The following is a 23,352-nucleotide window of genomic DNA, read 5'->3' as shown; positions in this document are numbered from 1 at the left end:
CTTGCAGCTGTGCACTAGCTGTTGGTGGGAGGCAGTGTTTTTGTTGGAGGCAGCGGCGTTCTGAGCAGCTGCGATGGTCTGAGTTGCAGCAGCCGCTGCCTGCTTAGCAGCGATCTATTGAGAAGAGTGCCATAGAAATCATTAGTTCTAAATTAGGACAGGGAGTGATAGCAGAGACAAGGGTGGCATTGGCTCTTGTTCTACTTCAGTGTTATGGCTGAAATGTGTTCTGCACTCAGACAGAGCCCTTCTAATCAAGCTAAGAGTGTTCACAGACGGACAGTTGTTTGTTAAAGCTACAATCCGTCTTACCCAGGATTCGAACCTGAGTCCGAGATAGAGATAACATTTCTACTGCTCATGCAAGAGGCAATCCCGCTTGTCCAGGGGAGACATTGTGCGTATGAGATTCAGGCAGGATTACATATCAACCAGTAGGTGTTCTACCCGACACCAGGGTCTGAAATTAGCAATGGAAGAGTAGGGAGACCTCCAACCACTGCAGATGTGCTAGTTATATTGTATTAACATTTACCATACAGATTGGTTAAAATAACATGATTTGCAACATGAAAGTGCCAGATTGCCGCTTTAAGAAGAAGGACATGCATTTGATCATTCCTCGTTGCCTAAAAATGTGACACTGTCTATAGCGAAAATAGACATGCCAAAATAGGGATGAAAGGGTTAAAGTGTTTAAAGGAGAAGAAAATAAAAAATAACTCCTCATTTGATATTCGTTCAAGGGAGCTTTGAAGTGTCTGGCAAGATGGAAAATAGTAGGAGATGACATTCCTTGTTTGGTGAGTAGAGGATTCATCAAGGGGAGGGGGAGCCTGAACAACAATGATATCTTTGTCCTGAGGAAAATAAACAAGACTGCAGAGCGCACTTGGAAGTGAGATGAGTGACGGAGAGGGCATTCCTATCTCTTGCGGAACTACACACAGAGTACTTATTCTGCGTGTTCCAAAACAAAAGAGCGGCGTCTAGACCCACATAAAGGCCCGACAGGAAACCACTGCGCCAAAAGAAGAGATTTAGGGGTTCTTAAAGGACACACGGTTGTCTGCGATAAGCGTCGTCATCACGTGCAATTCTCTATTCCACTTGCAGATTCATGAGAGCATTCCCCGGTATCTCCTGTGTATCCTCAATGGGTGGAAGCCATTAGCACCGTGGCAATAACCATTAGGCTCAACAGAGCAGATGGAGATGAACGTCTGCACATACGTCTGATAGCGAGCCAGGTCTTGGCTTTGGTTTATGTGCAGTCTACGTGCTCTGCAGATCGAATACGAGGAGTTGTGGAACGGAGATGTGGAGGGCTAGTCATTAGGGTCAGACTGATACCAGGGGCTAATGCAGACCTTTACACTGAAATTAGCTCATTCACTAATGGGTTCCGTAGCCTTCTGCTACAGCAAAGACAAATAACATGAAAGAATATGCTAACCGTGCCTAATTTGTACAAATGAATACTGAATTGTCTTTCACCAGAGATTTCAAATGTACCGAAGTGTCTGGCTGTCTGGGGCTGATCTTGCAAACCACTGGACTGATCAGCACCAAATGTTTGTGCACACTGCCAGTATGCCAACTTAGCATCTCCATGCTTACGAGCGTAAGTATTTGACTTCCAGTCGGAGGATTCAATATAAACGTTTTTTTGGTTAATAACAAATGTTATATATGGTATGTAAAAGCAGTGGTTATCTTCAAGGAATATGTATTCCTGATGGACCAATGTGATGGACCAATATTTGCTCCAAACTATAATTAACAAAAAGTTGTACTGGTACTATAAGACAACTGTTACCTGACATTACTCAGTATGTTTCTGAAATAATCATATTTGGACCCAAAGGAGAGGCTTTGGGGTTTCTACCAGCTCCAGTACCAACTTACAAGGCTGTCATACAGTAGGTAGGCTTACTAGCACAGTGGCTGCTGTGTGGCCGTGTCTGAGCCAATATAAAAACAAGTAATGCCAGCTATGACAGGCTTGGTTCTGGTGCTTGTAGGAAGACGTATGCCACTCTTTTGGGCCAAAATGTGGTTATTTCAGACAGAACACATTGAGGAATGTTGGGTTGTCTCATAATTCTTTTTTTTATTTTTATTTTTGTATATAGGTTTATATTTGGAGCTAATATGGCCCCATCACTAGCTAGGACAGGGTTGATTCTAGAGCTGGTATGAAACTCTGTCTCTCCTTTGGGTCCAAATGTGGTTTGTTCAGACAGTTAACAGTACAACTTTTCTTTTTCTTTTTTTTTGTTTAATAAGGATTTACACTTGGAGTAAATATGCCCCCATCTCAAATACAGCAAATAATCATAGCTACAGCTTTAGAATTGACCGTACAATGCCTGTCTATGTTAATGAGCTGTGAAAAACTAGTGTATAATTGCAGATGCTCATCCATTTCCCGTTTCAATAAAGCTCATGAAAACAACAATTAATACGTTTGTCTATTACTGTCCAGGCATTGTAAATTTAATCTTTCAAGCAATCATTTCAACCTAGGCTTACAGTCGCTGTTCCGGGCTTAAAGTTAACAGAAAAACAACTCAATACTCCATTAGGTCTAATTGACTTTTTCTTTTGCCACTTTGTGAAAAATAAATCATATTTTTATTGCCAAAATAATCCTATTGCCAAAATAATCCTAAATAAATCATATTTTTATTGCCAAAATAATCAAATGCTTACACTTGTCTGACTTGAGCTGTTTTTGGGGGGGTTTATTTAGCTGGCTTTCTAATGATCTAGCGAAAACAAAACATTGCTATCTCCAGATGAAGATAGAAAAGTGTGCTCCTCGGAGCACAGGTCTCCGCCAGGCCAGGTTGCCTACCGAGAACCTGCGAACTTTGGTCATAGCCACTTGGAATGGGATCTGACAAATCTAAGTTATACATCTTGATCACATGACCCCAGAGATAGTGTGCCGATTTATTGTGAGTTTTGGACAAAATCTGTAGGAGTAGTAGCAAAAAGTGTGTTTTGAAGAAAATGCACTATGGCAGAAAATGTAATCTGGCACAAACAGGACCTATACATTGCGTGATGATCTAAGGAATTCAGGGAAAAGATATGTTGATTGTAAGACCTACGGTTCAAGAGTTATAGGCCAAAACGTGAAGTGGGATGGAGGTTCTTCCTTGGCTTAGTTGCAATGTGCAAGCAAAGTTTCCCAGCAATAGGGCACTGCATTCATGATGTGTGGCATTTTGTGCAAAACGGCCACCTCCACAAACCTTGGAAGCCAATCATAGCCAATCAGAATGGAACATGAGAAATGTGGCAGATACGTCTCAGTTTGATTAACCCATTAAAACCGGGAAAGCTGTGTCATTTTACATTTTAGCGTTGGCTATTCAAAAATAGCAGATATACAAGCTCACAGTGCGTCACTTCGTGCCGCTCTGCGAGCTTGGACATCTGCTATTTTTGAACGTTTTTGAAAAATCTCGAAAGTTTGAGAACTACTAATTCAGAAGGCATTTGTGGAATCGGCATCAGGTCTTAATGGGTTAACTGTTGCACCGCCAATTTGCAGCCCACCTCCAGCCTGTTAACCAGTTTCTTCTTGATAGCGTTCTGGGCAGCAGCGTTGGTAGCCACACGCAGACCCTCCGCTGCCTCCCTCAGCCTCTGCTGCTGGTCCTCATTCTCCGGGTAGGCTGCTGCTCCCTGAAGACATGCACAAAGCCTGATTTATAGAACAAGTCATCATGACATCACCACAAACAAACAAGTATTACCGGGTAGATTCCGGCAGCATCGCATCAGAACAGTATTATTATGCATTAACATTATATCTGGGAGAACAGGACACTTACGATATTATTAGAAGTATATTATTTTGTACTAGACATACTGTAGCTAATGTATCCATAGACATTCTACCTGGAAATACTGCTCTAAATGTTATGAATGATCTGGTCTACACTTGGTTGCACATCGCGTCTCATATAGAAAATAGCCGATCTACAAACTCACAACGCAAAGCGATGTGAGCTTGAAGATCGTCTATTTTCAGTGTGAGACACCAGCGCGCAACTAATTATAATCCAGGCATAACACACACACACACACACACACACACACACACACACACACACACACACACACACACACACACACACACACACACACACACACACACACACACACACACACACACACACACACAGGTCTAGTTCAGCGGTGGAAGGAACTGCCTCAGGCTCTCTCAGTTTGATCACAGTGTTGATGATTCACATTGTACGATAAATGCAAAGATGCATTTAGGTGTGTCTGCCCTATGACAGTTGCCAAGGAAACCGTCAGAGCCAGATTCCCATTTCCTCATGATAGTGGCAGCGATGTGCTGATTAATGTGTCACAGATCAAAGGCATCTAACAAGCCATAAGCAGCGTTTCACTTGCCTGATATTTCACATTGATCATATCCTAGTCAATTATACTTGTCGACAGCGCCAGAGGGTTATTAAAAAATCACTGATTCTATGCCACATTATCTCGAATACGGAACACCCCCATTGACTACTGTATACATTAATTCCGCAATCGGGTTTCCATCAGTTGGGGTTAATTTTTCACTCCAAAAATGTTCTTGTGGCATGGATCAATGTTAAGTCAATGGAAAGACAAATTGGGAAATGTTTCTTCAGGCCATGATGTGAATAGAACGAATTGTACAATTTTGTCTGAAGTGGATACTGACAATCAGGTTCACATAGAACCCATCAATACCCAACCGGCCTCTGAAGGAGAATCTGTCGGTTCCAAATTGGAGAAGAAGCTTGTTGTTGCAGTGTGCATATATCCCAATCTATGACTCATGGCCTGTCTCTGATCAGCTTCATACTGTACATTGATTGCTGTTAGCTTACAAATAAACATGCACTATACTGTAGGTTGTTTTACATGCTATTAACAAATCCAATAGTTTGTAGTTTAAAGTAGGCGTGTCATCAGGGATAATGGTACTGTATGTCACTTTTAGCCAAATACCGTTTTAGGAGGAGCTAAACCTTTTGAAAACCACACTCTGCACTGATTTGACAAAAATGCTCTATGGTTCCTCAGGAATCAACGTATAGCACTAAAGATTGGCATTGGAAACGAAATGTCCAGCTGAAATACGCAACAAATACTGCATGGGGGGTTTATAACAGACACCTCAAGGCTACTGACAGGATACATGTAGGACTGACCTCATAATTTGCACACATCAGAAATATATGTACCTTAGCAGCCTCCACCATCCTGGCTGTGGCATCGGCCAGCAGTTTGGCTGCGGCCAACAGCTTCTTAGAGCCGTCAACATCCACCTCAGCCTCAGCATCTGATCTCATAGCGTTGACCAAGTCAGAGGTGGCCTGGGCCAGTACCCGGGCCTGACGTACCATCTCCCCTATTCACACACACACACACACACACACACACACACACACACACACACACACACACACACACACACACACACACACACACACACACACACACACACACACACACACACACACACACACACACACACACCACAAAGAGCAGAGTTTAGACCTATTTAGACCCATTAATACCCCCTACTGGGCAAACAGCAGCGAGACAAGACACTACAACTGGAATTGACCGCAGTCCCACAGTGGCCATTTTGCTCTTACGTCATACTCAGTAGGGATGGGGTTTCCCACCGCTTGAGTATGACATAAGAGCAAAATGGCTGCTGTGTGATTATGGTCAATACAGTTTCTCTCTCTCCACTATTAGCATACGCCAGTGGTTCTCAAACATTTTCATGTCAAGGACCCCCAAAGGTATTGGCCACTAACCATATCTGAAACCAGGGGCCCCCATAAGGGAAAGTGTGTTGTTGTTTTTTCAAATTGACAAAGTATTAAATAGTGTTTAAACTGTTCCTCATTTTGCGGGGGACCGCCTGGGGGTTCCAGACCACACTTTGAGAACCACTGGCCCTATGCATCCCTGGGATATTGCTTTGCTAGTGCTGCTAGACAGATACCTCTGCACACAGAGCTCTGAATACATCTCCAAAGCACCCTTACAGCTCCCACTAGGGTGTGACTCATCATCTCCCCCATGTACACCCCCCCAAATCCTCAGTGTCAATTTAACTCAGAGAGTGTACAAATGTAACCAGATGGACCCATCTGGTTACATTTGTACACTCTCTGAGTTACAAATAGACAAATTAACACAGAGGATGTTTTAATTAAAAAAAGATTTCAGAAGTACATGGAACACGTGGCAGGTAATGTGTCTTCCCACACGGTTGGTCTATAAAAAGATGTATTTCCCTACAACACCTACCCAGCTCAAAAAAAATCTGAGCCACAGCAATTTATTAAAGAGGTCTCGTCTTGCTTCACAGTCCCCCATCCCACTGCCTTGGGTGGAATGTACTGTAATACTCACAACAATCCTTGGAATGGGCTGTGTTTAAAAAATGTTGCGTTCATTCTTTGATGATTTACGTAAGAAATGTATTTTGGGCAAGGTTGCATGGAGCAAGTGAGAGGAACATTGATATGTGGTCTAACGTTGCAGATAAGATTAAAGACTTGGTTTAAGTGTTGTATAACAGTGTTATGACCTTGCACAGGTATAGGCATGGTGTTTGATCCTTACATTTTGAGACATTGTTGGTCCGGGGAGGGGTGGGTGGGTTTATTTTTATTCTTATTATTATTGTTTCTGTTTTAAGTTGTTTGTATCTTGTTTTTGTTGTTGAAAAATGTATTAATTTAAAAACGTAATTGTACTTTCGATATGATAATAAAAACAATTGATAACAAAAAAAAGAAATGTATTTTGGCCTCCCCAAAAAAATGCCCAGGTCATGTGTTTCCTTTTAAGTTTCAAAGCTGATTGAGACCAGACTAGGAGCTCTCTAGTGGTTTTGGATGACATGTTTTCTACAAACCCCTTGAGGACTGTCTGGCTCTTGGGAAATTATTTAGCCTCATGTCCCGAACCATAACAAATACCCCGAGCTTTGAAAAATCTTCCGAAAAGGGAATTTTTAAGGTCACTTAATGTAAACCATAACCTGACACACTCTCGAGTCCCTCTCAGTCAAAATACATCAGGAGTCCATCGACAGCCTGGGGGGGGGGGGATTCAGCATGGCGAAACAGAGGCTGGAAACCCCCGAAAGAGCTATTACTCCTTTTGACTCTGCAGTCCTCGGATAATAGCGAGCTAACAGGGCTGTAACTCACATTGATGGAACACCAAAACAAACCCGCAATCATGAGGCCTTAATCGAAAGCACTCGCGGTGTCAATCAATGCAACAACGACCTCTGTAGCCGGATGTGTTCATTAGTTTCACAGATGCCGTGAGATGTTTTTCGAAAACCCCCCAAACTCACCAGCATCACCCATGGAGCAGAAGATGTTCTCGGTGACGTTCATGATGGTGTCGGTAGCCTGGTCGTAACGTCCGATAGGCTCTCCGCAGCTGGCATAATGGCGGACGTGCTGCAGCAGGTCGCTGAGGGCCTGGCTCACCACGCCGGCCGCCGCGCCGACCTGCTTCAGCAAGTCGTTGTCGTCGGTGGCCAGGCGACAGGCCTTGACGCAGGTCTCCACAGAGCGGTCCACCAGCTTCCCCGCCTCCACGAGCTGCTCCTGGCACACTGGGGAGCTGATGGTGGGGCTCACCACCTAGCAAGGCCACACACAAAACAAGACACATTCCTGTTTCTAATGAGGCAGTTTCAGTTCTTTCAGTTTCAAAATGCTAAATAAAAATACTATAATACTACTCTGATTAATAACAACATTCATTCTCAATTATTTGGGTATTTTAGGGGTAAGTCAGACCACTGCAATCTTTCTCTGCAAGGTTCTATTGCTTAAAAGTAGACACCGTCCTACGAGGGTGTCGCACACCGAAAATAGAAGACCTACAGTACAAGCTGACAACGCGTCAGGGATGCGACGTGTTGTGAGCTTGTAGGTCGGCTATTTTGGGGGCACAACGACATTGTACGCAAGGTATAAATTGTGCTTAAAACGGTTGGTCTGAACTAGGCTTTCAATGAAAACACAGTTAGAGAATTGTGTTGAAACAAAAAGACCCCTCTACCTGGAGAGAAAGCATGACAAATGACAAATCTGCAGCAGCTCCTGTACCAGTAGAATCCTATAGTCATCTAGCTACGTCATTCAGTGCCTCAGGCTATGCCCATGATCTACAACACGGCTGCAGAGTGGAACAGGGTTAGGACGCATACCTTGGTGCAGGCCACCAGCTGTGAGGTGGACAGGGCACACTGAGTGGCAGCTGCGATCACGCGGTTCTGAAGCACCGTGTCCTCGGCCACCTGGGCCACGTTCTTGGCCTTCAGGACCAACATGGCAGCTGCGTTGGCCACCGCTTTGGCCAGATTCATTAGGATGTCCTGAAACACATTCATTGAGATCCCTCCATTGAAACACTGAACAGCTGTGCACTGATGTGCCGGAAGGGAACAAAGAGTGGCCTGTAAAAAGTCGGCGCTTTCAAAATGTTCATTTGATCGCTCGGCTTGTAGATCGGCTATTTTCGCTGCTTTTTGCATGACACTCTTGTAGAACAAAGTAGGACATTAATTTGCACCAAAAAAACAACAACATTGAAATATGGATTTACAGGGTTTCTGCCCAACAGCAACGGCATGCAAAACCAACTACGCAAGGTGTAGATTTACAATTACATTAACAATACATAAAGATGATTCTATAAGTGTGAGATAGATAACAATAGATCTTGGGGTTATGTATGTGCTCATACTAGGTTTTCATGCCATATTGATTTGTCTGCGGCAGAGCGTTGGCATGTCAAGGTCACACATACTGTAGGACAAGGAGGTACTGTATTACATACATTGCCTTTTAGAAAGCAAATCCTAAATCAGAGAGAACAATAATGGAGGTATTAAGAGCTACATTTAGAAGACTGGTATGCTACTGTTGATTTTTACTTATTTTAGTAATTAATTACTATACTGTATGTTGGATTAGATTAAAGAACAATTTAGGCAGAGCAATTAGTTGCTATGCATAAACCTGTCATTCTGTTGAGGGGTGAGAGGCCTTGTTTCTCGCTGGCCAACTCAATTGTTTGAAGTTTTTTCTCCCTGAAACTGCATTATGGACTCCACAGTCCACACACATTGTTTTGATAATAATGTGTGGTTGTGTGTGTGTGTGTGTGTGTGTGTGTGTGTGTGTGTGTGTGTGTGTGTGTGTGTGTGTGTGTGTGTGTGTGTGTGTGTGTGTGTGTGTGTGTGTGTAGTGATTGTAAAAGGCGGTAAAAGGTTGTATCTTCCTGTTTGGAGGTGGATGTCATAGGAACCGTGCGTGGGTGGTTGTCTAACCTGGAACCTCTCGTCGGTCTCGCCTTCCCCCATGTGACGGAGCAGGTCCCCGCTGGCCTGGCCGATGCTTCCTGCCGCCGTCAGCACCGTCTGCCTGGGCTGGATGACATCACCACGGTCTCATTCAACAACATGGCTTGCTCTTTCACACACTAGGCTGCTGAAGAGATTGTAGGGAAGCCCCTACGATCTCTCCAACTAGGATGATTACTGTACAGTATACACTATCATGAGTGGCTGTCCTTCATCCGTCTTTAAAAGAGGCTTATTACGCTCACTTCCAGCTATCATATTTCATCCCAGGACTCCACTACAGTAGCTTTGCTTGGTTCACAGTAAAAAAATAATAATAATTAAAAAAGAAATGCTCTTTATTCAGCCCCTCATTTCAGCCTCTGTCTGAAACAAGCTGCATTTGCTCCTGTTCCTTTTAAACTCTGAGTGCCACAGTCAAAATTCATTGTAAAAAAGAAGTGCTCAGGAGCCGAGATACAGCCTTTTAAAGTTAGAAGTTAAACAAAGAGTGAATGGAGCAGCAAATCTTCAAATCATCATATCTTGGGTTCTGAACATGTCTTTCCAAAAAAGAAAATGAACAAAAAATAAAAAAATGTTTTTTTCATTTTTTTTATGACGTCTTTGACGTCCTGTGGCGCACGGGGCGTCAGGCCACGTGACGTCTTTGACGTCATGTGGCACTGGATGAGTTAAGGTAACCTAGAATTCAGTCCAGTCTGAATGTTGAGCCTTTTGCTCACATAGGGATTACTGTACCATCCATCATTTGCCTCATTATTTGAACCTTTGGCCACATTTAATAAGAACATCAGACATTGTAACATTGACAGAACATAAGTAAAAGCATAATAAATGACTCAGGGACTGCTGTTCATAAAATCATAGCAGTAACTACTGCGACGCACATTCATTAGGGCATTCCTAAAAAAGACAAAACAAGGATATGCGGTTCAAGGTTATGTGAGGACTTTGTGACTATCGGGATGGAAGGGAGAATGGAAACCACGCCAGCGTCAACCTCACCTCCGCAGCTGCAGGCTCTACCGATCGGAGCAGTTCTGACACGGCCCCCGCCAGCGTTCTGGCAGCACCCATCAGCTTGTGCCCGCTGCCCACCTCGTCGTCCATGAGCGCTGCCAGGAGCTTCACGCCCTTGGACATTTCCGTGAGGTTGGACGAGATGGTGGTGATGGCACATCCCACCGCCGTGTAGTCTGTTTCCGTGGGCTCACCTGTGGGAGGAGGACGGATCGCTATCATACTGCATCTCAATTCGCTTCGACCACGGCTGCACTGATTTAGGCTAATCCACGGGGCAGCCTGCGTGTCATATAACACAGAGGTTCTCAAACCTTTTCATGTCAAGGACCCCCAAATTGACACTTATTAGCCCGCAGACCCCCATTTGAAAAGATAATCCAGGGACCCCAATAAGAGAAGTTTTTTTTACGGCTCTAGCAGTGATTCTCAACCATTTTAATTTCAAGGGCCCCCAGTTTGGCATGCATTAGGGCTACGGACCCCCATTTAATGGCATTTCTATCTATGGGACCCCAATTCATATTGTGAAATCAATGTTAATTTAACTCTGAGAGTGTACAAATGTACATTTGTACACTCTCAGAGTTACAGGCCCATAAGGGTCCATTTGGTTCCTGTCCATCATTTAGCTGGGGACCCCCTGGAACCCCCTCAAGTACCCCTGGGGGTCCCCGGACCCCACTTTGAGAACCAACGATATAACACACACATCAGTGTCGGTGTCACAATTAGAGCCCATTTGACATGGTTCTGCACGGATAAGCACGTGGAAGGAGCAAAGTGAGCGTGGAGACGGAAAAAGTTTTCTATTGGATGGTTTGAGGGAGTTCTAAGTGCCATCCAACAGATGGCTGGGTAAGATTAAAACCCAGCAAACGCTGGCAGGAACTGGGCTGGCACGGTGCCATGCAGCAAGGGGAGCAGGGGGAGATGCTGCCAGTGCAGTTGAGCTTCGGGACAACGCGTTCGGGACTTCATTCATCGATGGAAATATTCATCAGAGTAAATGGGGAAATACTCCATTATTAACCCATTCAATCCGGGAATGCATCTCTGTAATTTTAGACGTCTTTGGACCTTTGGCTATTCAAAAATAGCAGATCTACAAGCTCATAGCGCGGCACCGAGCTATGAGCTTTTAGATGGGTTTTTTTTATCGTGAAAATGTGTGCAAATCTTTGAATATATATTTTTATAAGCGAACATTTGTAAAATATGTTGTTCCAGGGATTCTTTTCTTCAAAAATAGCAGATCTACAAGCTCGTAGCGCGGCACTCGGTACCACGCTATGAGCTTGTATATCTGCTATTTTTGAATAGCCCAAAGAAATCAAAAAATTACACACAGATGTGTTCGCGGTCTTAATGGGTTAAAGGGGCACTCAGGGCTGCTCCTAAGTGGGAGATTGACATCATCTTGGAAAATGTGTTTAATGATTTGCACCCCGGAGCTGCTCGTATTTTAGGGTGAGCATGCCTTTTTAAAATGAAAAAGAAGGGTCAAGTCCTTTCAAGCTTCGTCCAGCAAAGGCTTTACAAATAACAATTCTGGTGCTGGGATGGAAATGATAGCACCATCCAAATGGAACATTTGTATTCAACGGCCGGGGCACTTACCTGCAGTGAGATTGACTACAGATGCCGTGCCAGCGGTGATGGCATCAACTTGCGAGTGGATTTCATGTTTGGATTCATCCACTTTGTTCTGAACCCAAACCCTGGACGCCTTCAGGTGGGGGAGGAGAAAAGCAGAGCTGTTGGCTTTCATCACAGTGGGAGATTTTCAACTTGTATAAACTTTTTCGTCGAGGATTAAAGAACTTGGACTACTCAACTCCCACTACTTTTTAAGCGCTCTCCGCTCATCTCAAGCATTAAAGTGCACTGCCATATTTATACAGTTAATTATGTGAAGATTAGAACAACAACAACAACAACAACATAGACTTTAGTAGAGTATAAATGCTTTATCATTTGCATGGTCTCTGCTTAGCTAAACACTGAGAGAGGAATAGTGAGATAACGAGATAGAGATACAGAGAGAAAGCTAAGCTCCTTTTGGATCCTGACTTGAATCAGCTGTTTTTAAACATGCCAAAAAGCTTAAAGTTTAGCTTGAGCAAACAGAAGTAATTTATATGGAAGGCTAGAAAGTAAAAATGTAGTAGAATGACAGTGTTGTATCATGGATGCATTGCATGTACGCATTAAAACCATGTGTCAAATAACTATCTGTAATTCAGAGTGTACAAATGTAACCAAATGGACCTGTATTCATACACTCTCACGGTTCGATTAACACTGAGGACAGCGTACGGTAGCCTTAAAGCAGAACTATTGGGTGAACTCACCAAGTCGTGTCCCAGTGGTGGCAGGTTATCCACATGTCCTAAGTCAGACTGGGCCTGCTGCACAGCCTGCATGCTGCTGTTGATGGTTCCCATCAGGACTTGCTGGGCCAAGCTCTGAGAAACACAACCCATATTACTGTATGCGCTCTGTATTCATACAGCATAATACACACCGTGCCACAATCTCGTGCCCACACATGCAAACTACTGTACAGAGACATACATACAGTACAGTTCATGCAACTGCAAAATGCAATCATGTGATCAAATGCTTTGCATGCTTCCATGACGATTTCCATTCATCTATGATGCCGTGCACGTGTCTGACTAAGACAATCCAAGTGATGCCCTTAAACTGCAGTATGCAGACTTTCAGTCATGGCCTCCAGAACTCTTTGTGGCTCTCACACGTGGCCCTATTTATATTGCTTGACATTGAAACCTATGCCAGTGGGCATCCTCACCAGTGGAGGCATGTGTCCTCTGTGCATCTGCCCCGTTGTGATTTGCTGCTGGGCAGAGGGCATGGTGCCCATGTTGAAGGAGTCAGGTCCGCCGATGGACCCGGAGCGGATGATGCCGGGCAGTGCCACCGAGCCGTGCTCCACGCGGCCCACCCGGTTGAACTGCTGCTGCAGGATTGTGGATCTAAGCATGGACAGAGTGCAACAGAAACAGGAATAAGTGCATGCAAGAGTGTATTTTATTTTATTTCCCTTTTTTTTTTTTTTTTTAGAGCAGCTCAGCTTCAGAACAGTACAGCATGAATGTATTTTCCCACAGTCCTCTAAGCCAGGCACATATACAATACATCAGAGCAAATTGCCAGCTGGCAGCAGTACCCTTGTAACAGGTAAAGCTGGCAGCATACTTAAAACGAAATCAAACTTTTTTCGCCTTGCCTCCGAGGATGAAATTCTTTTATTCTTGTTGCGGCTCCGCTTTTAGTACCCAACGTTAAACCCCTCACTGTATAAAGTGATGGAATGGTGATTTTGACACCTGGATCTACGCTGTTGTTTACACCACTCTCTGTCACAGTGGACAAAGTGTGTGCCATCTCCCTCCATTAATGAATTGCCATCTGGTCGTGTTTGCAGTCCATCAGGGATGGATTATAGAAGTTTGTGTACCTCATAACCTACTCAACCATCCGTTCTTCAAAACTGTCCATGGTACATTCATTGCCAGCAGATTGCGGAAATTGAACAATATAAATCACAAGCACGTTGAGATTCTGACCGATCACACACAATGTTCACATTGGTGTCTCTGTGGTGATGCTTGACTAGTTAGAAAATCTCGTAGGTGCAAGAACTGCCAAAATGAACTTTGGCAAGGCAATGCATTTGTTCATTTTCTCCACAATGACGTTATGTTGTTCCTTGCCGGACTTTTGTTTTCTGTAAGGAGTATGCTGCAGGTTTAAAGGGCTTGATGTACTTGGTTGCACGCAACACCGGTACACATCTAAGTATAAATACATCTGAAGGGTGTGCGTGCAGTGTGTGTGGGGGACAGCATCATGGGAAAATGTTTTGTATTTGTGGTAGAGGGTGTATGTTCAGTTTTTTTGGTATAATTAGCAAATCCAGGGATTAGTGGAGAAACGAGAAGTTAATGCATTCGTCATTATGGATTATAGATGATGGAAATAACGATCATCATAATAATGATTTCCTCTGCATGGTCAAATAGAATATCACACAGAAAAACATGTTGCTTTCCCGCCCGCTCGACAGATGCCAGAGACTCCACGCTATTGGTTAATTATGGCTTGTTTAGAGAGACAGCAATTATGTTTTTTGTGCTGAGAACCACAACACTGAGTCAATTGGCCCATCAGCGGCACGGAATATGATGCCCAGTCTGCGTCGGGAGACTTCCAATGACAACAATATTCTCCCAAGCTCCATGTGACAAAATAACACAGATCCATCTGTATCGTTGAGCCTTCGGAATCTAAGCTACAAAGCGGAATTGGGAGAGACAGCAGCCAGCTGAGGGATGAAAAATGATGACAGAACATGGAAGCGATCATGCCTTCCTTATTTGTGAAACAAGATGATGGCGTTGTAGCTTTACTCCGAGCCAGTTTGGGGTTTAGGAACCAAACTTGCATGGGGAAAGTACTGGTCCACATGTACCTACTGGCAGTGGTGTAAAGTAACTAAGTACATTTACTTAAGTACTGTACTTAAGTCCAATTCTGAGGTATTTGTACTTTACTGGGGTATTTCCAATGTCCAATACTTTTACTTCTACTCCACTACATCTCAGAGGCAAATATTGTACTTTTACTCCAGTACAATCATTTGAAAACGTTAGTTACTAGTTACTTTGCAGATATAAATTATTACATTATAAAACATACATTAACCACTGTATCCCTATTTTATACCTAGGCTATTTGAACGCTTTCAGAGAAAACATGTTGCATGGTTTTCTAATTCTAAATACTGTTTGTGTATTTAGCTACAGCACAAATCCTCCTCTCGGGGGGGTAGGTAGTGTGCTAGGCATGCAGAAATGTAATTATATACACAATTAAACGGTGCAGGTTTAAATTCACATGAGGAATAAGTACGCCGTGCTGGCTGAATGTGGCTGGTCAGCATACTACCATGCTTAGCAGTGCAAAGACCCTGCAGTAGTTAGTATAAGAACCCTGCTCACTTCTTAGGGGAGCATGATTCCTCCAGCATGGTGGATTCCTCGTCTCCCTCCAGGCCAAAGCGGTCCTTACTCTGCTTCTGCAGCCAAAAGAAGAGGAACACAAAACAATTCAGTGTGTGTGTGTGTGTGTGTGTGTGTGTGTGTGTGTGTGTGTGTGTGTGTGTGTGTGTGTGTGTGTGTGTGTGTGTATATATATATATATATATATATATATATATATATATATATATATATATATATATATATATAAGGCATGTAACACTTTATCGTAAATCGATTAAAATCGATTCAAACTTGTGACAAATTAAATTGATTTAATGAAAACTAAATCGCGATGCAAAAAAATGGAAAAAAGGATCTTTGTAAGAGAATATATAAAAACAAGTTTTCAGTCATTTGCTACTGTATTGAAAAAAGGATAAGAGAAAACATAGTATTGTAAAAAAAAATAATGTATATTTTTAAAATAAATAAAAATAAAAATATAATGAAAATATATTATATATATATATATATATATATATAATATATGGGGGTATATATAGACCCCCATATATAGAATATATGGGGGTTTTCCACCCCCATTCTGAATCCCATAGACGTATTTAATATTGCGTCAAATAAGAACTGTTTTCCAAAAATAAACAAATGACCCCGGCGGTTTTACTCTTATGGATATGAAGCATCAACTGACGGTGAGAAAACGATAATGTTACTTCCGCCGAATTAGTTAAATTTTCGCCAGAAACAGACTGTATCAAATATAAGTGACTGACTATCATAAACGATACAGAACCTCCTCCCTGACAATATCGCCGAGACAGTTTGTTTATTTTTGGACCACAATTCTTATATGAGACGATTCTATGATGACCCAATGTTATTCTCCATAGCGAAATTACTTTACGAACCTGGTGATGAGCGAGTGACGTCAGGACTTCTGTACTCTATACAGTATATATACTGCATGTAAGTAACCAAGATATGAATTTATTCACTATAAACATACCTTTTTCAGAATGATGTCGATGTAGCCGGCTATGAGCTGAGAGATCTGTTCTCCCTCTGTGGTCTGAACGGAGTAGTAGCTCTCCTGGTACTCGCCAAAGTCCTGTTCATAATGATGAAGACACAAGCAGGGGTTCAGGTCGAGCCTGGTGTCCTTAATGTCTCGCTGTTTTACAGCAGGTTTGAGGCGATGCTGGCTGGGCACAGACACAAGTCCATCACTTTTAACATTCTCAGCCACTACTGTACCAGGGAGCCGTTCAGTATTTTTAACGACAGACAAAAAATGACTTACCGAAGGCGAGGCTTTGAATAAACTGTCGCCGGTACAACTTATGAATAGAGAAAAACTGAATGGCTTCCGCTGTAGATCCAACTTCTTCAAAGAACTGATTAAAAAATAAGATGTACTGCACTCATTCTCAGAATCACTTTAAAGCTGTCTACCGGGGCAAGGTTGTAATAATTCATGCAAATCAAAGTTGGCAAATGTACTTTGAGCATAAAAAGTGTTCCTTTTCTTGTCTGTGTTTATAAGACAATGCATGGAGTGACAGACAGGGGCTGTTGACAACAGCGGCAATACAAAACAGGAGAGTGCTCAGATGAATAAAACATCTGCATTCTTCCCACGATATCTAGTTTAAAAATCTGACGAAATAGCAGACTGACAAGATACCATAGACTGAGGTGAAATGAGGCCGCAACAGTTTTTAGAATGTTGTTTGTATAGGAAAATGTAATGAGGGTGAGATGAGGTGTTTAGATGTGGAGCTGTATCAAAGTGTATGTGGTAAATACAAATGAAGTGGAGGCCGTGCGTGTATAAAGTCTTGACTCTGTAGTCTGCAGTGGTGGAAAAAGTACATTTTCATCAATACTGCAATGTAGAAATACTGATACAAGTATAGTTCAGTATTCACATTGTTTTTGAGTAAAGGTATTGCTATCAAAATGTACTTAAAGTACAAAAAGTAGAAAATACTCATTATGCAGAATGTCCCATTTTAAGTTTTCAAATGTATACAAATCTTTTGAAAATACCCGATCTGCAAGCTTAGAATATGTCACATCGCGACGCATTGTGAGCTTGTAGATCGGTTATTTTCAAATGGCCAAAATTGCGTAGGACTAAAGTGGTTAATGTTTTGTAATAATAATCCAAATCTAAAAAGTAACTAGCAACTAAAGTTTTCAAATAATTGCAGTGGGGTAAAAGTACAATATTTGCCTCTGAGATGTAGTGGAGTAGAAGTAAAAGCACTGAAATTGGAAATACTCCACTAAAGTAAAAAAGACCTCAAAACTGTACTTAAGTTCAGTACTTGAGTAAATGTACTTCACTTTACACCACCGGTAGTCTGTACAGTACATGTCGAAGAGAGTAACTCAGTACCAGTGTGAAGCTCTTGGGGGAGGCCGCCCATCTTTTCACCGTGGTCAGCGGCCACTCCTGCACCACGTCCTTCGTCTTCTCATCCACCCGCATCACCGACTCTTTGGTTATCCCCAGGAGCCGTGGGACCAGCTTATTCTTGCTCTTCATCTTTTCCTGTTCGGAGAGAAGCACATCAGACAGCATTTATAGGCACACCTACACGGATGATTCACTCAAGGTACGGAACAAAAGACAAGTATCTATGCCTGTGCTGCTGGCATAATACAGAGTGTGTGCTCCATCCTGTGGTTTGAAGCCCCCGGTATAAGAGAGAAGGAAGAGAGGGGTTGATGTGGAAACGACCCTGTAGAGTTCAGCTTTGTTTAACCCATTAAGACCGGGGAAAGCGTCTGTGTCATTTTTAGATTTCTTTGGCTATTAAAAAAATTGCAGATATACAAGCTATGAGCTTGTACAGTAGATCTGCTATTTTTGAAAAATCGTGAAAATTTGTCCAAAATGATATGTATTTGGCCGCGGACCCCAATCTGAAAATATGTTGTTCCAGGGACCCCCCCAGAAGCAAAGATTTGAGTTACAGATCTTCGCTTTAAAAATATATACTGTACAAAGATTTTTTTTTTAAATGCAGATTTACCAGCTCATAGCGCGGCACTCTGTGCCACGCTATGAGCTTTTACAGTATGTCTGCTATTTTTGAATAGCCCAAAGAAATCTAAAAAAAGGACACGGATGCGTTCCCGGATTGAATGTATTAACTGCTGATCTAGCGAGCGGGGTCTCTCCCCCAGGCTTTAGTCACTGTCGGCAGACGCAGCGTGGTGATGCTTCCCACCAGCTCACTCTGCCTGCCTGGCTCCGAAATGCCCTCCACTCGGCCCACTGAAAAATCCATTACAGCTCACTTCAGTGGTTGAGCCCACACGACTTGGCCTTCCTATAGCGGCGCAGCGCTATGCCACGTAAATTAGTGGTTAAGGGGAGGCGGGGGAGGCGAATATGCCTTTTCTCACGTCTTCGGGTTATTGTTGTCAACCCAGGGTCACAGCACTGTGCTCTGAAATGAGAACAAAGGCCATCAAGTAGAGCAGCTTTATAAGACCGTGGTACTTTTTTAAAACAAGGACAGATAACGTTATCCCTCGAATTGTAGTAGCTATGTATAGAGGTTTATTCACATCTTCCATTGTCTCTGGTTACATTGCTCGAGCGTCATTGCCATGCAAATTGTATTCACGGCAGGAAGAAAGAGTCTGAGGTAGGTGGCTAGTAAGATCATATCTTACACTTATAACCTTAGCTTAAGGTTTGAGAACATCTGCTGGTTCAGGGATTTACAACAGAAGGTTGAATCAATGTCGGAAGCCTTTTTGCTGGCCTGAAACCAGCATCTTTCTCTCTCTCTCGCTCTCTCTCTTACGCTCACATGCATGCGTGCACACAGGATTATTTACTTTCATATCGATGAAGTTTACAGCAGGAGATGGCTTGTTCTAGGAACCTGTGGTGGTTGTGAGTGACAGACAGAAATGGAGGGCTAGCTCTGTGCTGTTGCCGGACAGACAGACAGAAAAACAGCAAGAGAGAGTGCTGGAGTGAATTATTTAACACCGTCTTAAGGTTCCCATCACTACCTTTCTTCATCAAACGCGGACAAACGCTCACACATGTACAGTAGACCACAGTCACGCACATGCCACACACACACACACACACACACACACACACACACACACACACACTTCCACAAAGTGAATGCTGACCTTGCGAGTCAACTACTTTCCATTTATAGTCCATTAAGAGTGAGATAAGACAACACCAGCACTCTTCCTACAGGACTGTGACCAAAATGGACTTCTGCCAAAGAGCTTCTGTACAGCTGGCTGCTGCTCCTCATCATGTTAAGGCTCATCATGTTCCCACTGCTTTGTTCACCAAACTAGCATCAAACTGCCATTGTCACGCATTTCACAGCCATGCTCAGCCTGCTACATGGCGAACCCAGGGTTTTGCAATAGTTAAGGAATAACTAATTTGTTATTATAAAGCGTGTAACATCTTTTGATGACCGTTTACCTGTTTATTATAAAGCGTGTATAACATCTTTTGATGACCGTTTACCTGCTCGTTAGAGCTGGAGCATTCTGTGTGTGTTTGATGTAATTAGAACAGTCACTAGATTCACATTTACAAGTAATTATTATTATTAGCAGATTTTTGTGGGACAGCTTTTTGCATTTATGCTGCAACAGTGTCCGAATCCAGGAATTTAAGGTCATACATTCTCAGTTGCTAACCACCCTTTCAGACCCTTACCGTGACTTTAATCACATCAAACCCATGCCAAACTTAACCATCTCTGTGGCATCTGATGGCTTAGCCAGTGCACAGCCCATACCGGGGTTCGCAGTTGACCCTTGCATGTCTCTCCTCTCTCTTTGCCCCTTTGTTTCCTGTCTCTCTACATTGATTGACTGTATATAAAATAAAGCATATTCAGCCGAAAGGAAATAGAAAAACAAAACAAAAAACATCTCTAATCAAAATGCCGAAATACATCCAATTCTCAATCTTTACATTGACCTTGACTGTGACCTCCTCCTTTGACTTTGTTGACCCCTGACCCTCTTCGGGGCAGCCTACTGGCCATTCCCATCAAGTTTCATGAAAATGTGACCATTCGTTCAAGTTATTTTGCCAACAGAGAAACAGACTAATCTAATAACCATTCTTTTCCATTTCACAACAAGATCCAATAAATGTAACTATAGGTGAAAAATAACCATTGCTAGTTTCACGTAATACATCATGGGTATGGTCCTGCCGATTCAGGAGTCACTATGTACTGTAGGTGGATTGCTTTGGGCTTTCAGAAAATAAAATGAAAGTGTTGTTCATGTATAAACCTCAATGACCAACAACTGCCGCCAAAGTACAAAATACTGTAATTAACAGTAACATTTGTTGTGTAACTGTGTAATTTGATAAAACAAACACCACTTTGTATTATGCAATTAGTCATTGCTGTTGGGTGGAAACCTTGTGGCTGTGTCGCACACAGTTTAACGTCAGTAAAATTAAAAGACTCACCCGCCCAGGTGATGGCAATATAATATTATGCAAATCATATAAAACAAACAAATGTTAAAATATCAGTAATCAGTGCTGATGTGTTGCCATGGTTCCTTTGCAATAGTGTATCCTGAATCACTATTAGATTTATGAGAATATTTAGAAACACATGTGCAGTTTAATATGCTTATATTTTGGATAGAAGATGTGTTTGTTTTGGAGACAGTCAGTAAAGAGTTTATTCATTTGATTGTCAATGTATTAACTGCTATTTGTGGTCTTACTTACCCTGCAGTATACGAACACTCCTGTATGTTATTTGGTGGGATAAATATTTGACAGTATTTTGTTTGTTGAAATAGTAATGTCATGCACACATAATTCAGGCCTTGTTGACAAGATTTAGAAGACATTTTGAAGCTTTGGTTTGGCTCCAAAAATTATCGATATATCGTTATTTTATGTGGGAAAATCGGTGATATTCAATGCAAGTCAATGGATGAGCAGCGCTGTTTGCCAGACCGGATCTTAGCAAAGGGTGAATTAATTGCAATTATCTCAAATAATTGCAATTATCTCAAATAATTGCGATCAGGCAATTACAGTATATAATAATTGTGACAGGCCTAATTGGTGGTGGACCTTACCTTCACCAGAAAGAAGGACACTCCATAGGTCTGCAGGGATCTGGCAAGTTTCACGTACTTCACTTTGGCCTCAATCTCCGTCATCTCCCCACAGTTCTTATGATCCTGGACAGAAAGCAAAGTTTATAACAATCGATTCATATGTGTTATATATGCATTATGCCAGTGGTTCTCAAATTGGTTAAGCAAAATGTGTTAATATACAGTAGCATCAAAATCAGTTTAACCACTTTAACCCTGTATGCATCAGCTAACAATCTTGGACAAAATGTGAAAACATTTAAAATGTTTAAACATTTTAACGACACAAATCTTGCATGAGGATCCCTGGCCCAAAATATTTTCAGATGGGGGTCCACAGCCAAATATACACCAATTTGGGGGTCCTTTTGTGTTTGAGAACCACTGCATTATGCATTACACATTTCCATCTCCAGGCCATATAGTGCAATGATTTTAAAGTGCAGCATTACACCAAGCACAATGTACATACTTGGAATATTTTCTTCTCCGACCCTCTCGCCTTGATGTACTCTTTGGGCAGGAACTCCTTCAGGCTACACAGAGATAAATCACATTTTTTTTACAAGGTTACACTTATGCATTTCCTTTTCTATTAACATATTTCCACATATGAGGTCATTCTTGCTCCGGTGCCTACATACTGTTTCAGACAGCACAGTACTAACAGCTGACATCACCCCTGAACACTTCACTTGAGGAAATCCCTCAAGGAATGGGCCCCCGAAACGAACTACAAGCAGATAATGACTGTATATGGATGGCTGTGCACTGAACGTGTGAAAGCACAATACATTGTGTGGTGTGTTTCGTGTTAATGCATCGCCTCTGATACGGGGGAGCTTACTCCAGGAATCCAGGCTTGTGTTTGTGTTCCACATGGGGTCCAAACTGGATCTGAGCCTGGATGCCGGCGAACTCGCAGGCTTTATCAAAGGAGACCGGGTGGGAGCCGTTCAGTATGTCGTCCCTGGCCTAAAATGAGAGAGGGAGAGAGAGAGAGGAATGGGAATTACCCTGGATTCACGGTACAGAGCTCCATAATGAGCACTTCATTTTGTGCTTTGAATGTCACTTCAGAGAGAGTGCCTGCTAAGTGAATAAAATGTATTTGTAGAGGGACAGGCGCAGGGCAAACAGAAAACTTTAGATTAATTCACTCACAGCAAGAGAGAGTTAAATGAGGTTTGTATGCAGCAATAAAAGCAATTTCTAACCTTTTAAATGTAACAGCCTCGGTGGTTTGTCATCACAACACATTGAGTGCTCTTGCAGAGGATAAAGAATGGCAAAGAAACGTTGCCAGTTTCACATATCTGGTAATATCTGTGATCCATAACTCTAATGACAGACTAGTTTCCTTTGAACTATGACATGGGACTGCATCATGATACAGAGAGATCCATTTCATTTCAGTGCATTTATACAGTACACTATATTAATTTATATTTATACACACACTGGCCTCTTTTTCTCTCTCTTTCTATCTCTTGCACATGCCAACACGTACCAGTACACTCGCATCAAATACATGTGCGCGCACGCACACACACATACACACACGCATGCACACACATACGCACGCACACTCGAGCAGCAGTCGTGCTGCAAGATTAATGGCTACCTATGCTGAGAATCTAGCTGACAGTGAGAAAGCCTCCATGAGAGCTTTTAGTGTTTCTGTGCACAGGCCCAGCTCAGCTCGTTCTGATGTCCTAA

General features: G+C 42.5%; 1 protein-coding gene across 3 annotated transcripts in view; it reads right to left on the bottom strand.

The window, feature by feature from the left end:
• The window catches only part of tln2b (talin 2b), a 124,347-nt gene that overhangs the window by 42,371 nt on the left and 58,624 nt on the right, over nucleotides 1–23,352 (bottom strand). For all 3 annotated transcript variants that reach the window (XM_084060411.1, XM_084060412.1, XM_084060413.1), the window contains exons 7-22: nucleotides 22,481–22,608; nucleotides 22,106–22,169; nucleotides 21,613–21,717; nucleotides 17,891–18,046; nucleotides 16,496–16,597; nucleotides 15,487–15,563; nucleotides 13,275–13,458; nucleotides 12,811–12,924; nucleotides 12,077–12,185; nucleotides 10,442–10,650; nucleotides 9,401–9,499; nucleotides 8,276–8,443; nucleotides 7,409–7,703; nucleotides 5,262–5,428; nucleotides 3,571–3,699; nucleotides 1–114 (exon numbers count right to left, since the gene is read on the bottom strand). In XM_084060411.1, coding sequence (XP_083916537.1) covers nucleotides 1–114; nucleotides 3,571–3,699; nucleotides 5,262–5,428; nucleotides 7,409–7,703; nucleotides 8,276–8,443; nucleotides 9,401–9,499; nucleotides 10,442–10,650; nucleotides 12,077–12,185; nucleotides 12,811–12,924; nucleotides 13,275–13,458; nucleotides 15,487–15,563; nucleotides 16,496–16,597; nucleotides 17,891–18,046; nucleotides 21,613–21,717; nucleotides 22,106–22,169; nucleotides 22,481–22,608 — 2,220 coding nt within the window. The remainder of the gene's footprint in view (nucleotides 115–3,570; nucleotides 3,700–5,261; nucleotides 5,429–7,408; nucleotides 7,704–8,275; nucleotides 8,444–9,400; nucleotides 9,500–10,441; nucleotides 10,651–12,076; nucleotides 12,186–12,810; nucleotides 12,925–13,274; nucleotides 13,459–15,486; nucleotides 15,564–16,495; nucleotides 16,598–17,890; nucleotides 18,047–21,612; nucleotides 21,718–22,105; nucleotides 22,170–22,480; nucleotides 22,609–23,352) is intronic.

The sequence above is a fragment of the Gymnoscopelus microlampas genome (genome assembly GCF_963454915.1).
Source record: "Gymnoscopelus microlampas genome assembly, chromosome: 6".
NCBI lineage: Eukaryota > Metazoa > Chordata > Actinopteri > Myctophiformes > Myctophidae > Gymnoscopelus > Gymnoscopelus microlampas.
Note: the sequence above shows the minus strand (reverse complement) of the source record. Positions and strands in the feature narration are given on the sequence as shown.